General features: G+C 38.5%; 3 protein-coding genes across 3 annotated transcripts in view; all 3 read right to left on the reverse strand.

Annotated features, from left to right (window-relative positions):
- Window positions 1-25, reverse strand: part of LOC107087211 (vitellogenin-1-like) — a 7,086-nt gene extending 7,061 nt beyond the window's left edge. Inside the window, exon 1 of the mRNA XM_015378656.1 lies at window positions 8-25. Within this exon, the coding sequence (XP_015234142.1) occupies window positions 8-25 (18 nt within the window). The remainder of the gene's footprint in view (window positions 1-7) is intronic.
- Window positions 26-82: 57 nt separating this feature from the next.
- LOC107087224 (vitellogenin-1-like) lies at window positions 83-1,774 on the reverse strand. The gene is made up of 7 exons (XM_015378677.1): window positions 1,735-1,774; window positions 1,397-1,417; window positions 1,150-1,301; window positions 816-1,067; window positions 553-714; window positions 325-473; window positions 83-239 (listed from the first exon to the last, which is right to left on the reverse strand). The coding sequence occupies exons 1-7, from the start codon at window positions 1,772-1,774 to the stop codon at window positions 83-85; spliced, it is 933 nt and encodes a 310-aa protein (XP_015234163.1).
- A 12,169-nt stretch (window positions 1,775-13,943) lies between these two features.
- The window catches only part of LOC107087212 (vitellogenin-1-like), a 5,104-nt gene continuing 4,429 nt past the window's right edge, over window positions 13,944-14,618 (reverse strand). Inside the window, exons 11-13 of the mRNA XM_015378657.1 lie at window positions 14,374-14,539; window positions 14,118-14,279; window positions 13,944-14,035 (exon numbers count right to left, since the gene is read on the reverse strand). Coding sequence (XP_015234143.1) covers window positions 13,944-14,035; window positions 14,118-14,279; window positions 14,374-14,539 — 420 coding nt within the window. The remainder of the gene's footprint in view (window positions 14,036-14,117; window positions 14,280-14,373; window positions 14,540-14,618) is intronic.

The following is a 14,618-nucleotide window of genomic DNA, read 5'->3' on the forward strand; positions in this document are numbered from 1 at the left end:
ACCACACAATTGAAATGAGTACCATTATTTGAAGCCACTGTATATGTGATTAATTTTGACCTGTCTTTAAAAGCAGTCAAAACTATACCTGGGCCTGTGCATTGCTGATCTTGATAAGCTGAAGGGGAGTGTGAAGAAGCTCGCTGGAGAACTCGTATTTGAGAGATCCACGTTCACGATATTCAGCCTTGATAGATGGAATGGGGTCTTTCTGGAGCTCAAGGAATTCCAAGGACTGCCTTTAAATTTTGAGGGGAAATAAGTTAGATCAAAATACAACAGAGAGTGCTATCACCCCCCTGTTCTTAGCAACCCTTAATATACTTGGTCCTCATTTGAGCAGCTCCGTTAGCCTCAGAGAAAGGTGAAAATTGAATCAGCTCATTAACGGCTGCCTTCAGGATCATGACACCACTAGCAACTGGTTTCAAGATGTAACTGAAAGTAGTGGTGCCTCTCAGGTTTTTGGTTTCCTGTTAAAAAAGTCCCATATTAAATGCAATGCTCAGCATTCAAAGATATGTAATTAGTAACTAATGGTTTTAACTTTACCTCCTGGCATTTGACACACTTCTCAGTGTATGCCAACCCAATGTCCTTCATGAGTCTCTCCTGGCAGTTGTTCAAATCCCTGGTCTTGGTTAGAAGGATGTTCTCAATGCGTGCATCTTCACTGATGGAATAGAGGGTCTTGCATACACCTTGAGTTCCAACCTTTGGGGAACAGACACCATTTTAGCATGAAGTTTGAAGACTACTCAAAAATAACTTTTCAAAAACACCACTATGTTTTATTTTGTGCTTCTTTTACAAACCTCCTGCAAGTCATAGACTTTGTGGGTCTTCTTGATGTTGAGCTGAAGGATGTTCAAGATGCCTCTGTGGATGTTCAGCACCAATGTCGAGATTCCTTCAGGAGCAAATATTTTTCCAACAACACCGCTGGAATATTCAAACTTGATTGGAATCGCAAGCTGAGGTGCAAGGGCTGCCGTTAACTTGGTTGCTGGCACTGCTGGGTCCTTTGGCCAAATGCCACTGTACTCAGAGAGCTCAGGTTCCAAAAGCTGTTATGGATTTAGATCAACTCCGTTAGTTACCGATTAGAACATTTTTAATAGTTTTAAAATTTTGTGGTGTTACTTTTACCTTCAGGATGTAAGTATTTTGATCAGCTGCACTGATTAACACCTTGGTGCTGATGTTCAGTCCAGCTCTGGCCAAACCTTCCTCAGGAAGGCCACCCAGGATTGATGCTTCATACTTATAGACGTAGGTCTTACCGGCAGCAAATTCAGGGGCTGTGAACAAAATGTATCACAGTAAGAATTAATCTACCTGTTTATAAAAAGGTACATGGAGAATAATTTAGTTTACATTAAAATAAGGAACTCACCAAAATTAGGATTTTGTCCAGCTTTATGGAAATAAAATAAAAAGATTAGTCAATGTAGAAGTATACAAAATATAAAGATTGAATATTTTTCATACACTAAGTATGAAAAAATAAATTGGCATTGAAATTATCCATTTAATTCACAATGAAGAAATGATTCTATAGCTCCAGAAGAATTCCCCCCAAATCCAAGATTAAATAAATGCCACAAAAAAAGGCATTTGAGTAAAAATGTAAAAACCTTACTTTAAAGATAAAAAGAGAGTAAAAATCTTTGAAAAAAAATATTATGAGAAAATAAGATATAAAAATTGAAACGAGTGTAGAATTTTACTTACCCACAAAGGCCAGAGTCAGGGCTAGCACAACCGCTTTCATGGCTGATGAGGCTGTGACTGTCTGTGGTGAGAGGGAGCCTTTTATAGGGAAGTTTGCTTTGTTTACATATCCTTGTTGCATTTAATTTAATGGATTACTTATTTATCTTTTTGTCAGAGACAGGTTTTAGTGACATTTATCAAAAGATGGACAGTTAGGTTCACCTGACCTTGTTTTCTCACAAAGGTCCTGTTGACCCTGTTCCAAATTCTTACCAAATCGTTCAATTTAGCAATTCCTGTTTTATTCATAAAGTAGGTATATTTGCTTACTCTCTGACAAGATATTTGCAATATGTGACTATTATTCTAGAAGAAAACAATTATATAACAATTTAGAACAAAATACTTCACCTTCTCTATGAGAAAGTCTTAAAATTTTGAAATGGATTGTACCCTTAAAATCAAACAATTTAGCTGGCAGAATAGCTCCAGGAAGATTCTTTATAGCAGAAAACACAAATATAATAAAACTCAGAAATGAAATGTCTTCCCAAAACTCCCACAATTTGGAAAAAGGAAAAAATGCATGTCATTGTATTCAAAATATATATTTTTTTTATATTTCTGCATTTCGTTTGTGTATAATAAAAACACATGCCTTAATTCATAAAAACCTCTGAAAAATTGGGTTCACAGACTTTTAATACAGTTAATTTTAAGCATTTCCATCTTCTTTTTTTTTACTTTTTCATCACTAATATTTGGACATAATGCAATACATTACACTGAGAAAATAGTTTAAATTCACTGTCATTTGAAAACAAAATGTTTATTACTCTGTGTGCTGCAGAAACAAGCCTGAATTTTTGCATTCACTAAAAACTAATTTTGTCTACTGGTGTTTTCCCTCAAACATGGCAACTAGACCATATGCACACAAACTATGATGTCACTGCAGAGTAGGTTGACAAGCCCTCAAAAAAATAAATAAATAAATAAAATAATTTGGGGAAACTAGATTGCAGGAAAGATAGGATTTTTAAGCAGTGTGTTTATTTTATGACTCACTTTAACAGGGTTGCTTTACGTCATGCTGCTCTCATATCAAATAAAAAAAAAAAAAACTTCTGCAAACTTCACAGAAAACTGAGAGAATCAGCTGTCACTTGGATTACACAATTATAAACCTTTTTGCATGTTTTTAGACTGCTTTTCTGTTCTTTAAATGATTGTATACACCTCACTGATTTTAACTTTGAGTATAACAGTGCCATATGGTTTTCCTGCGCTTTCATTTACATTGCTGTAGGCAAGTTCTTTTTAATTCATGATCCAGTCCATTCCAAAGATCAATGCCATACCTTTTTATAAATATTTGCTTCACATTGGTATGAACAGACTGCTTTCTGCAATTCTTTTGACCTCTTGTATTATCTTAATAACAGCTGCAGATTATGAAGAAACATTATAAATTGCTTTGTACATTTCTTGAAGTAATATGAGTTGTATTACATAATCTATTTTTTAAGATTTTATATTTCCTTATAACCAGTATTATGATCAATGGACATAACTCTTTTCTGCAGTTTAAAAAAAAAATCTGTAAATTGGTTCAAGAGTATTTACCCAAACCTCAAGGCAGTAGTTGATAGATGGTTGATTTTCCCATACTGATATGCATTTAGCCATCTTGGCTTTGATGGTAGATACTGTATATGAGGATTCTAGGACAGTTTTCAATATAACTCATATCTAAATAATAAAAAGAATATGGTTCTTAACAAGTTCTATATTTTTTATCTTTTTATTTAATTTTCACTTTAACAGTATTTTAATTTCTATCATCAAATATCATAAATTTGTTTTTTGTTTCAGGTTAAGAAAAAATTTGTCATCAAAGCATTTTTAGAGCTTTATCATCTCTGTAGTTATGAGTGGTGTTAACTGCAGTACTATTCGAGTGGAAATGAATCAGCATCAACCCTGGCCAAAGGGTCAAAGTCATGTAACCAGGACAGGGTGGCCTGAAAAAACTCCCAGTCCGGCTTTGCTGAGGAGCACAGTCTTTTTCCAGACAAAAGTATGAAAACCTTAAGCTCTCACCTAAACAGCCTCCTAACAACCCAGCTGCAAGAGCATTAATAGTAGCTGATCATTCAAAACACTTCTGCAACAAGAAAAACACGGAAATAGTGGATGTTGGCTGAAGTACGGTGTCCGAAATCTTCATTCAAAAGGAAAGTTGTCTCTAGGAAGTTGAAATCGCCATTGAGAAGTGCTACAGCAGTGAGAAAAAAAAGAGCGTCAAAAATTTGAACGAAGGTGGCAAAAGAATGGACTCCAGGTTCACTATGAAATCTATAAAGAGAAACTTCAAATAATTTACAACCAAAACAAGCAAGATATTTTTTCTTCTCTAAGATTATCAACAAAAACATCAACAAAGCTTGCATCTTATTTGCCACAGTCGGCAGCTTAAAAAACCCTCCTATCTCCATGGCTGATGAACTCGAATTTATAAATGCCTTCAATGACTCTGCAAAACTCAAGGTATTAGAAGCCGTTTGTTCATCAATGTCAACTACAGTACTGATTTGTTAATTGTTTGAATGTTTATTTAACACCTAATTGGCAGGAACACCTAGGGCCAAAAGTGGCATATAGCATATGCCAATTGGGAACCGGCATATGCCATGAGGGAACCAGCTTATGCCATTTGGGAACCGGCATATACCAGTTGGGGACGGCTTATGTCAGTTGGGAAATGGCATATGCCAGTTGTGAACCATATTGAAAAATGTTATACAGTATGCCGGTTCCCAACTTACATATACCATTGTTCAAAACTGGCATGCCAGATACCACTTTTGGCTCTCACTGTCACTCTTAATTGGTGCTCAGCCCTAATGGGCTTATTAGACACTATCAATTTATGTACAATACAATAACCATGTGACAAAATAAAAAAAATCAAAGAATGACATAATAAAAATCCAAGAAGATTTTGCACATACAGAGAAAATACTTCATCATATGGGATATAAATACTTTGTCACAGATTCAGAGCCTTTTCCAGAACTTTTGCCTGAGCAAGAACATCTTTTTCAAACAGCCTGTGGAGAATCTCCACTTTGTGATTCCAAAATAAATCAGGATTTTTTTTTACTGAATTGATTGAAAAAGAGAGTTTCTTAGATCACTGTACAAAGGACAGCAAAGAACAAAATTAAATTGATTTTCCACAACCTGGAGATCACAGAATCCAGATAAACGTAAATGTTCAGTTGTGCCTTTAAATCGACCCACCTCTACAGCCCGACGCAAGGTGCTAGTTCTTAACATAGATATATCTGCCTTCTGCTTAAATTAAACAAAATATAAGGTTCTGTAAGATAATGATTTCAAATTGAACAGAGTATTTAAGTTTTGGTTTATTCCATAAATCCTGTTTCCATTGAGTTTCATATCTCATAAGTAAGCTTTAATCTTACAGAATTTATATTACATTGCACATTATTTCCAACCATTATATGCATGTCAGAATCTGCCAATACTACGGCAATCTCTCTAAATCAGGGCTAAAGATTTGAAAATTTTTCTTAGTTTGCCTTTCCTCTGACAGACTAAGAAGGTGGTTCCACAAACGCACCATTTCACATATTTGTTTTATTATGCATGCCTCCCATCCTGCGTCCCCTTGAACAACAGCCTTTGCTGCATATTTAGGGCACACCTAGAAAACACCTCAAGGCACAATTCTGAAGACAGTTGCATATGAAACCTCTCCATACCCCCAGACTCCTGGGTCAAACAAAGACTTAAAAAGTTGAATTAATGTAGAAAAGCTGATATTTTCATCACATCATTTATGTATCAAAGAACCTAAAGCTCTTCCAGCAGATGCTGCTAGAATTATTCCCCCTTCGAAAACTTCATATTTACATCAGAAACAAAACCAAGGTATTTATAATAATGGGGGAAGTTTAACGCCACAGAACCAAACTGAAATGTTTAGTAGTTCTTTGAATCACCCTTATTTCTACATGATATTGTTTGTGTTTTTTCACTTTCAATGGTGAGACCATTTACAGAACCAAGACTCAAAATATCCAAAATATTTTGCAGATTTTCTTCATTTTCAGCAATAAAAGTAGTGTCTTCTGCATAGAGTACTAAATTGATATCCTTTATTGGAACTCCAAGAATAAATTGTGTCATGATCTTGGCACTGATGACTGGCTTTATTACTCATTCAATTCACCTGTCTAACTCTGCCCGGTTTCTCGTTATTGCTCATCTCATCCACCTGCCTCTATTTAAGGTGCTTGCATCCAATCATCAGGGCCATATTACTCTTGTTCTCTCCAGCCAGTGGTGAGAATGTTATTAGAGTTCCTTGGTGCATCTGATTTTCCTAATCCTGACCTGTTCTTTACTGAACCACTAAGCCTGTCTGTTCCAGTCTGATCTCAGTGATGGGATGTTTTTTAGCTTACCTGAGTGTTTCTGATTACTTAATCCTGACATGTTATGCCTCACAACCACTGAGCCTACCTTTTCCCATCTAAATGGTGTCCCTGAACCGTCTTTGGACTCCTGGACCTCTCAGCATGCCTATTCGGTTCTGATCCCTTTGGATGACCTGGCTTCTGACTCCTGGACCTCTGATCATGCCTATTCCTGTTCTTAACTGTTTGCCTGACCTGGCTTGGGACTCCTGCATGCTCTTGGACAATCTGGGCGATGCCCACCACATCTTGTTTCCAGCCCACCGGCTGGATCCTACCTCGTTCTCTAGCTATGGACAGGTTAGTGACTCATGTTTATAATCTTCCCCCATTAGATTACGTGGACACTAACCTGTGTTTCCTCTATCCAGTGTTTCCTCCTAGCAGCTGTTATCACAGACCTGTTTGTTTTAATAAATCCTTTTTGAATAATCCCACTGTCTGTCTTGCCTGAATACTGGGTCCTCTGTTCTGAATCATGACAGATTGTTTAATATCTGCTGTTGGACCATTTATATAGAGTGCAAACAACTAAGAAGAAAGTAAGTCTCTCTGCTTTACTCCAAATGCATTGAAAACCAGCCTTTAATTATTGATTTGTACTAATTCTGTCACCAGTTAGAATAAACTCTGTTCAAATGCCCCAATTCTACCAAATAAATGACAAAAGCTTAGAATAAATTGTTCAGCAGCTAAGCCTCTCTTCTTGCTGTCTTGAAGCTTTACCCACATGTTTTTATCAAGGATTTACCTGTTTTAAAATCATTGTTGAAAAATTAAAAACTTGCAGAGCTACAGGACCCTCCCAAACCTCCCCATTAATCAGTGAAATTATTAGAAGAGTTTTGTTTCCACAGCTAAACGCCTTTTTTTTTTCACAGCATAAGGTACACCACCGACTCTATTTATAAACTCTCATTTGTAGAACGTTTGAAGCATCAGTTCTGATCAGTGGTTCTATAGTGGCATGTATTTATGGAGCTAAATTGGTCTCAATTTTCACAAATACACATATGTGATTCATACACACACAGTACAAGATCCACAAACACAGCTCGATTCACACAAGAATGCAAGATTCACACATGCGCAGAACATGATTCGCCAAAGTATTTCTGGTCCATAAACAATTATAAATTTATTTACAAAGTACCAGTGGTCTTTAAACGTCACTGCATTTGTGTGTGGATTTTTGAGGCTCTCCTGACATGCCTTGATACACAAATGCATTTTTTTTTTAAAAGGATGGTTTGCAACCAACCAAACACAGAGCTCCCTTGTATAAGTCAATAACAAGAAACTACTCTACATGGGATGACTACTGTATTTGCTCCGCTCCAGTCTGTCATTCTCTCGGCTCAGGATAGCGCGTCTGGCCAGCATAACCTTAGTAATACGCATTGCATAGAGTTTCCTCTATGTCTGCACTCCTTACATCCAATCACACTGTTTTATTTCGCAATTTAGTTGTTTTTGTCGTAGTTTATGCATAAAACAACAACAACAAAAATCATTCACTAGGTTCTTTACACACACATTAGGTTTAAAAACAAACATTGCATGTCTGTTAAATGAGGATCTTATTAAAGAACGGCATTTTTTCACAGAGAATTAAATAATTTTAGGGAGAGGACTCTACAACCCAGTTGACAGGATATGAGATTTATGTTTTTAGTTTGTTTTATATGATAGACATGCAAATCATTTTATTTTTATTTATTTATTTTTACAGCACATGAAGAACTACTAAAACTATTTTCAGATTAAACCTAAATAAATTAATTAATTCTGCACGGGGACAGGAATGACTTTAGATTTCGGATTAGGATTCACTCAGTGATAACCTACTGATACTACTGGCATAATCTGAGGCCATTCTATGGGATGAAAACCACATCAAATTAAACTATCATGAAAGCAAAACTATAACCGGTCACAGTAAGGTTTGCCTGCCACCTAGTGGACCAATGAGAGTAGCTCCTCAAATGTATCTACCTTCCAGGAAGGTGTCGTCTGGCGAAAAGATGCAGCCCTACATCTTTGAACTTTGTTAGCACTCAATCAAGGTTTTTAGATTGTCAATCACATCCCAGATTAAAATTTGGAGTGGGAGTCAAAGCCACTCCAAATGGCTGTATGTTGTACTGCCATTTGGCTTGTTGTTTGCTACAAAAGATACTACAAGTTCCTTGTTTTGTACACATTCATGTTGGGATTAGTGCTTCTGCACCACGGCATAAAGCCATTCACCAGCTCTTTGTACTCAGATTTTTGACCATTTCTGATCCACCCAATCACTCCAGAGTCATCTGCGTATTTCTGCAGATAACAGGACTCAGTCTTGTACTGTAAGTCAGAGAAGTTGAGATGACATGTGCTGTGAATTGGCGCTATATAAATAAACTTAATTGAATTGAACTGAGTAGAGAGTAAGGCGAAATGTTGAGAGGACAATGCAACTGTGCTGCCGACTATGTGGTTAGACCCTTCAGTCACACAAACTGTGGTCCGTTCATCAGGTAATCTTTGATTCAGGTTAATTGTTGATGCCTGCACCTGAGTCTTCTGTAGGTGGGTTACGTTAAAGAAGAGGGCTGTAGAATCCCATTGAGCTGTTCTGCACAGGCTTTCAGGACTCTGGGGCTAACACCTCAGATCCTGGTGTTGTATGTTGTTTTATTACATTCTCTTTATCTGTATAAATCTTAGGTATTTCGTCAAACCACTGTATCGTAATACAGTGTAGTATAACAGTTCTCCAGTGTTACTACAAAATGTAGTAGCACTGGATTTTTTTGAAAACTTCAGATTTGGAGTGTTATGATGGGTCTAATGTGTTTGACCCACATACAGGACCAAGGAGCTGCAGGTATGAGTAGTTGAGAGCAGGAAGAGGCCCTCCAGGCCAACAGAGGAACAATGGCACCATCTGGTGGATGCACGGAGACACTTAAAAAAGAACAAAAGACAACCCCCACAAACTGGAACCCTAACATGGAGGAGGTGAGATTAGCAAGATTTATTTGATATTATGTCTTAGAGTGATTTTGAACAGGAATTACAATTTAATATTCATATTATAATTCTTCATCACTCCTTTAAAAGTTAAAGCGTTGTATTTTCTATATTCAAGGAATGTATTTTGTATGGGAAGTTCATATCAAGATTAATAACCTTTGATTCTCCATTGAAATTTGGCATTTGTACTAACAGTTTTCAAAATCAATAAATAATATCCTCCATGAAAAACAAAATGACAAAAACGCTTTATATTAAATTATTTATTGATTATTATTTATCTTTTTCACCTGCTGCTGCTTCTATTTATAAGGCTCAGTCCCAGCCATGGGCTGGACATGTTGATGCTCTTGTTCAAGTGCTTGTTCACGGGGCCGGTGGAGAGAGGGGTTTTAGCATTTCACCTCTTATCCACTAAGCACGCCCTGTTCCTGACTTGGCTCATTGGAGAGAGCATTTCTTTTTAGCGTTCCATAGAGTTCCTGACTTCTGTTGGGAAAATCATGTATATATTTTATCATATTTAACTGCGTTTCTACTTAAAACATTATAACCTGATGTTTTTCATACACTGCTGGTTCCCATAGAGAAAAAAAACAGCCCGGCTGCAGCCTGTGTGCATGCAAAGGCTACATGCACACGAAGATAGGAATGGAATGTTCCTATCTCAACGTTATGTTGTGAAAATTGTATCTAGGCGCTTCAGCTCTGTGTTTTCCCTCCCTTTAGAAGCTAATAGCGCCCATTTGTAATCTTAGGGAAAATTCCTTCAATAAATATGCGAGGGGGGCCAGAGCATTTTTCAGGGTGTGTTGGAGATTGTAACTGAAATTACGTCTCTGGGGCACTCTCCTCACGAGTAAAACTCATCTAACTGTTTTTGTCTTTCTTTCCAGAGTTTGTTAATTGAATGTTACGGTATCAAACCTGACAACTTCCTGACCTATCTGCCTCTCAACCACTGCGTTTACCTGGTCCCGCCTGAACAGTCGGCCTGAACTATCTGTGGACTCCTGAAACTCTGAACCAGCCTGTCTCCGTTCTCATCCGTATCTCTGTCAAGGCTGTGGACTCCTGAACCTCTGAGCCTTCCTGTCCTGATCTGTTTTCCTAATCTGGCAAATATGAATTGTATAAAAGGCTCGGTCATTTTTTGTTTACTCTTATTAGAAACTCCTATCAGGAAGTGACGCAAATATAATTTCAGTGTGTTGCACCCGATATGAGGATTTTATAGAACTTCCTGTTCAATTTGTAGCATGTCGGATGTTTGGGTTATAAATATCGATGCTCCGAGTGTTAAGTTCATGACTGAATACTGATGGCAACACTGAACATGGAGATAATAAACCTGCTAACATAAACAATGAATGGAGTGAAAGCCTTTTTAGCTTCTGACCTGTATCCTGACTGATACTCCATCTTTGTTGGCTGCTAGCCCTAACCGATTACCCCCTAACATAAATAATCATTCTCCCTCATATGAGCGTGATCGCTGACCCATGTTTATCTTTAACCAGAGCTTCCAGTCATAGATGCCCTATCCACAGTCGGTGCAGATCCACAGCCTGCCTGAGAATAAATAAACGCTTTGGATTATACCACTGTTAGTCTTTGAATACTTGAATACTGTTAGTCCTTGAATACTGGGTCCTTCTGTTCTGCTCTATGACAGTTACATCCGTCACAGTACAGTAACGTGACAGAATAGTTTTAAATCGAATCAAACGTAGTGCAGATACGTTGTCAAAAGTTTACTTCTATTGCCAAAGCCCATTTACAATTTTCAGATGTTTATGTAAGACACACATCTGCTGTAACCTTGATCATACAAATATAACTGTTTTACTGGTGTTAATATTGTTTTATTTCAAAATTTAAAACACAGAGAAAGAGACTTGGAACAACACCAACAGGCTGGCCCACTCCCCCGAAAACAAGCCACTCCTCCAGCTGCTCGCTTTGCCGATCAATTTTTGGAAGACAATCACTTTTTGGCACAACAATGGCCTTTACTGCTCCGCTCTCACCTCGTGCTCCTGGATAGAACTGAGGTGTTGTCAAACTGCATTTACAGATTGGAGCGTACCCCGCTGAAATGGAAAAATCATGGCAACCAATCAGGGACTCGTTGTGGTTGTAATGTAGGTTAAAGAACTGCTGCTGAAGTGAAGCTTTTTTCAGTCAAAATGGAATAAAGAGGAAATAATGTTGACAGAAATAAGGAATGCTCTGAAGAGATGGGGCACACTGGTGGCTGGGCTTTTACCCATGGAGCCCGGCCGGGCCAGGGGACCCATGTTACCCATGGAGCCTGGCCAGAACCCAGAATCTTCTTGCTGCAAGGCAGCAGTGCTACCCTCTGCGCCACCGAGAAGCCCTGCTGTCAAAACAGTGAAGTTTTATTGAGTCTATGGTGAACAATGAATAATGATTCAGGAAAGCATCAAACTACGACTGAAAGGCTGACATAGATTAGCTTAGCTGGTCCCAGTGTTTCTAGTTCAGGTCCAACTGAAACAAAGAGAGGGTTAGCTCATGATGTAGCAGTTTGCTTCAGGAATGCGTGAATTGTTCAGTCTGCAGTGAGCATCAGCATTCAGTTAAACTCAGTAGTTGAATCAAAAAGCTTATTTTACATGAAACACCAACAGGGTTATCTATTCTACTTAGTTCACCCAAGCAGAGCCCGTATTAAGCATCAGATGGAAAAGAGGGGAAAGGATGAAGTTACTGTTTTGGTTTGGTGGAGTGAAGGCCTTTGGCTCTGTCCGGTGTGCTGCAGACCCCGTCTTCAGTCCAGTTCGTTCGTCCAACAGCAGCTCAAAGAGATTTGGATCTATCTGATGCAATATTGAGAGGCGATTTTGCAAGGGGGTTAATTTTTTAACTCAAAGTACTGTAGCACAGGACGTCGTAGTAGTTTGGGTTACATCAGTGACACTGGATCACAACAACCTGGTGACAGGTGCCGAGCAGAAGTGAGCATACTTGTTGTCCCTCATCTTGGAGCCTGTACGTTTGGGTTTACACCGGTGAACGAGAGGAGGACCTCCCTCTGCATACATGTGGGGGACGGGTTCTGACTGTTGTTTGTGATTATGCGCCAAACTGAAGTTTAGATTATCCGCCCTTTTTGGAGTCCTTGGAGGGAGTTCTAGAGACTGTCCTTCCTGGGAACTCCCTTGTTCTTCTGAGGGACTTCAACACTCACGTGGGAAATGATAGTGAGGGGACATGGTTGAAAGAATGACCCACCTGACCTGAAATCGAGTGGTGTGCTTGTCATGGATTGTCAATAACGAACACAGTGTTCAAGCACGATGGTGTCCATATGTGCTCTTCGCACCAGGATGCCCTAAGCCGTAGGTCAATGGTAGACTTTGTTGCTGTTTCATCTGATCTGCGGTCACATGTCTTAGACACTCAAGTGAAGAGAGGGGCGATACTCTCCACTGACCCCTACCTGGTGGTGTTTGGCTTGAATGGTGGGGGATGCGACGGTCATCAAAAAACTTATTGTGAGGGTTTGCTGGGAATGTCTGACAGAGTCCCCCATGAGACATAGCTTTAAACATGTCCCAAGGGAGGTGGGGGACATTGAGTCTGAGTGGACCATGTTCCATTCCTCTATTGTTGAGCTAGCCAAAACTGTGTTAGTCAGTTAGATGGACATTGTTGCTTTGAGCTGAGGACCACCTTATGATAGTAGTAGATAGACCTTGTGGGTTCCTGTTATTACCCCATTTTTAAAACGTATGGGTTTGTATGGGTGCATGCTTTCAGCATACTACTACTGTCAGCTGCCTTAATTGAGTGATAATAAATACCAACCATACTCTTTGCTGCTACTCATTTGGCTATGTGGTAGTGTTGACCTGAGGTAAACTCTTTCTCTTTATTATGCACGTATTAATAGTGATTTTATTACACTTCACGGTAATAAATTCTGTTGATATTTAAAGATGTTTTTCAATTTTTTGCATTACTCTAACCAGGTTTAAACAAAACTGTGCTGTGACCTTGGCTGTAAAAGAGGGACATGAGACTTAAGGATAAGTACAACAGGTGAAAATAAACTGGGGTCGGTCTTTGCAGGAATTAAGCACGCACTTTAAAGATAAGCAGTGACCTTCTGCAAGACGCCTGATTATTGTTCAGATTGTCAATTCCTGCCTAGGCTGATTCTAATCATCTTATATGTGAATTGTCAATTTATTTAAAACTAAAAATACAGGGAAAGGGTTGCTTAGTGTTCAAGATTAATTTCTTTTTATTTTATGTTTTAAATAACTAGTATATCTGTTAGTTTCTCTATTCTGTTTTTTGTGTAAGTCAGCCAAATGGACACTGATGAGCACTAAAAGAGAGGCTCCAGCATCACCTTGTATGGTAATGTTGTGGAGGTGTGCAGTGAAAAAACAAAAAGGACACTATTGGCTGGCCTAAAAGGCACTTTAAGGTGCTGTATAGTTCATGTCATCCAGCTGCAGGAGATTCAGAATCTTTCCCATTGTTAAAAATAGGCTAGCCGGTAGGAAGAAACATGGGGATTTCAAGAGTTTTATAGAGACTTTTACAGACACAAGGAAAGAAAAATACAAATTCAGACATTTCACTCCAGAACTATTTTGAGATGCAGTTTATTTATTGTTACAGATAAGACAAACAAAAAGTAGTGACTGAAAGGAAATACTGTATTTAAGAACACCTGGCATTGCAGTTGCATGCCAGATGAGCCTGGGTTGTTTGTTCCAGGTCCACACTTCTGTCAAAAACACTGCTCTGAGCACCTGCACATACAAAGGAAATACACCAGTTAGAACAATGTTTAATTTTTAAAGCTCCATCTTTTTTTAATCTAAAAATTCTCACCAGATTGCAGACAGCTGAAACCAACAGTGACAGGGGTGGTCTTGATTGGCATGCATCCTGGCAGACAGCGAGGAACGGGCTCCACAGACAAGCATGTAGAGTCGTCACCATAAATTGTCAACTGTTTCTCCAGCTGCACAGATTCATGCTTCAGACGGCACTCTGTGGAAGGGCAATGTTGCTAATTAAGATTTTGCTAGAAAGGAACAAATAATTTATTCATGTATGAAACATTGAGATACATATTTGATTTTACCAGACGCATCCCTGCAGCTTTCAGCAGGCAGAATCCAGGACTGGGCAAAGCTGACTGAGTTCTTAGCCACGCGTCCGTTGGGAGTGCGGTACTCTTGTCTGATTTCTCCATCACCCTTTCCACAGAGTCCACAGGTCTTTCCTTTCATCCAGTCAGCAACCTTGATCTACATTGGATATTAAATGGGAGTTTAGAAAACAGAAATAAATATATATAAGCTTTCCCTAAAACCTCACTTTTTATTT

The sequence above is a fragment of the Cyprinodon variegatus genome, unplaced genomic scaffold (assembly GCF_000732505.1).
Source record: "Cyprinodon variegatus isolate N-32 unplaced genomic scaffold, C_variegatus-1.0 Scaffold176, whole genome shotgun sequence".
Taxonomy (NCBI): Eukaryota; Metazoa; Chordata; class Actinopteri; order Cyprinodontiformes; family Cyprinodontidae; genus Cyprinodon; species Cyprinodon variegatus.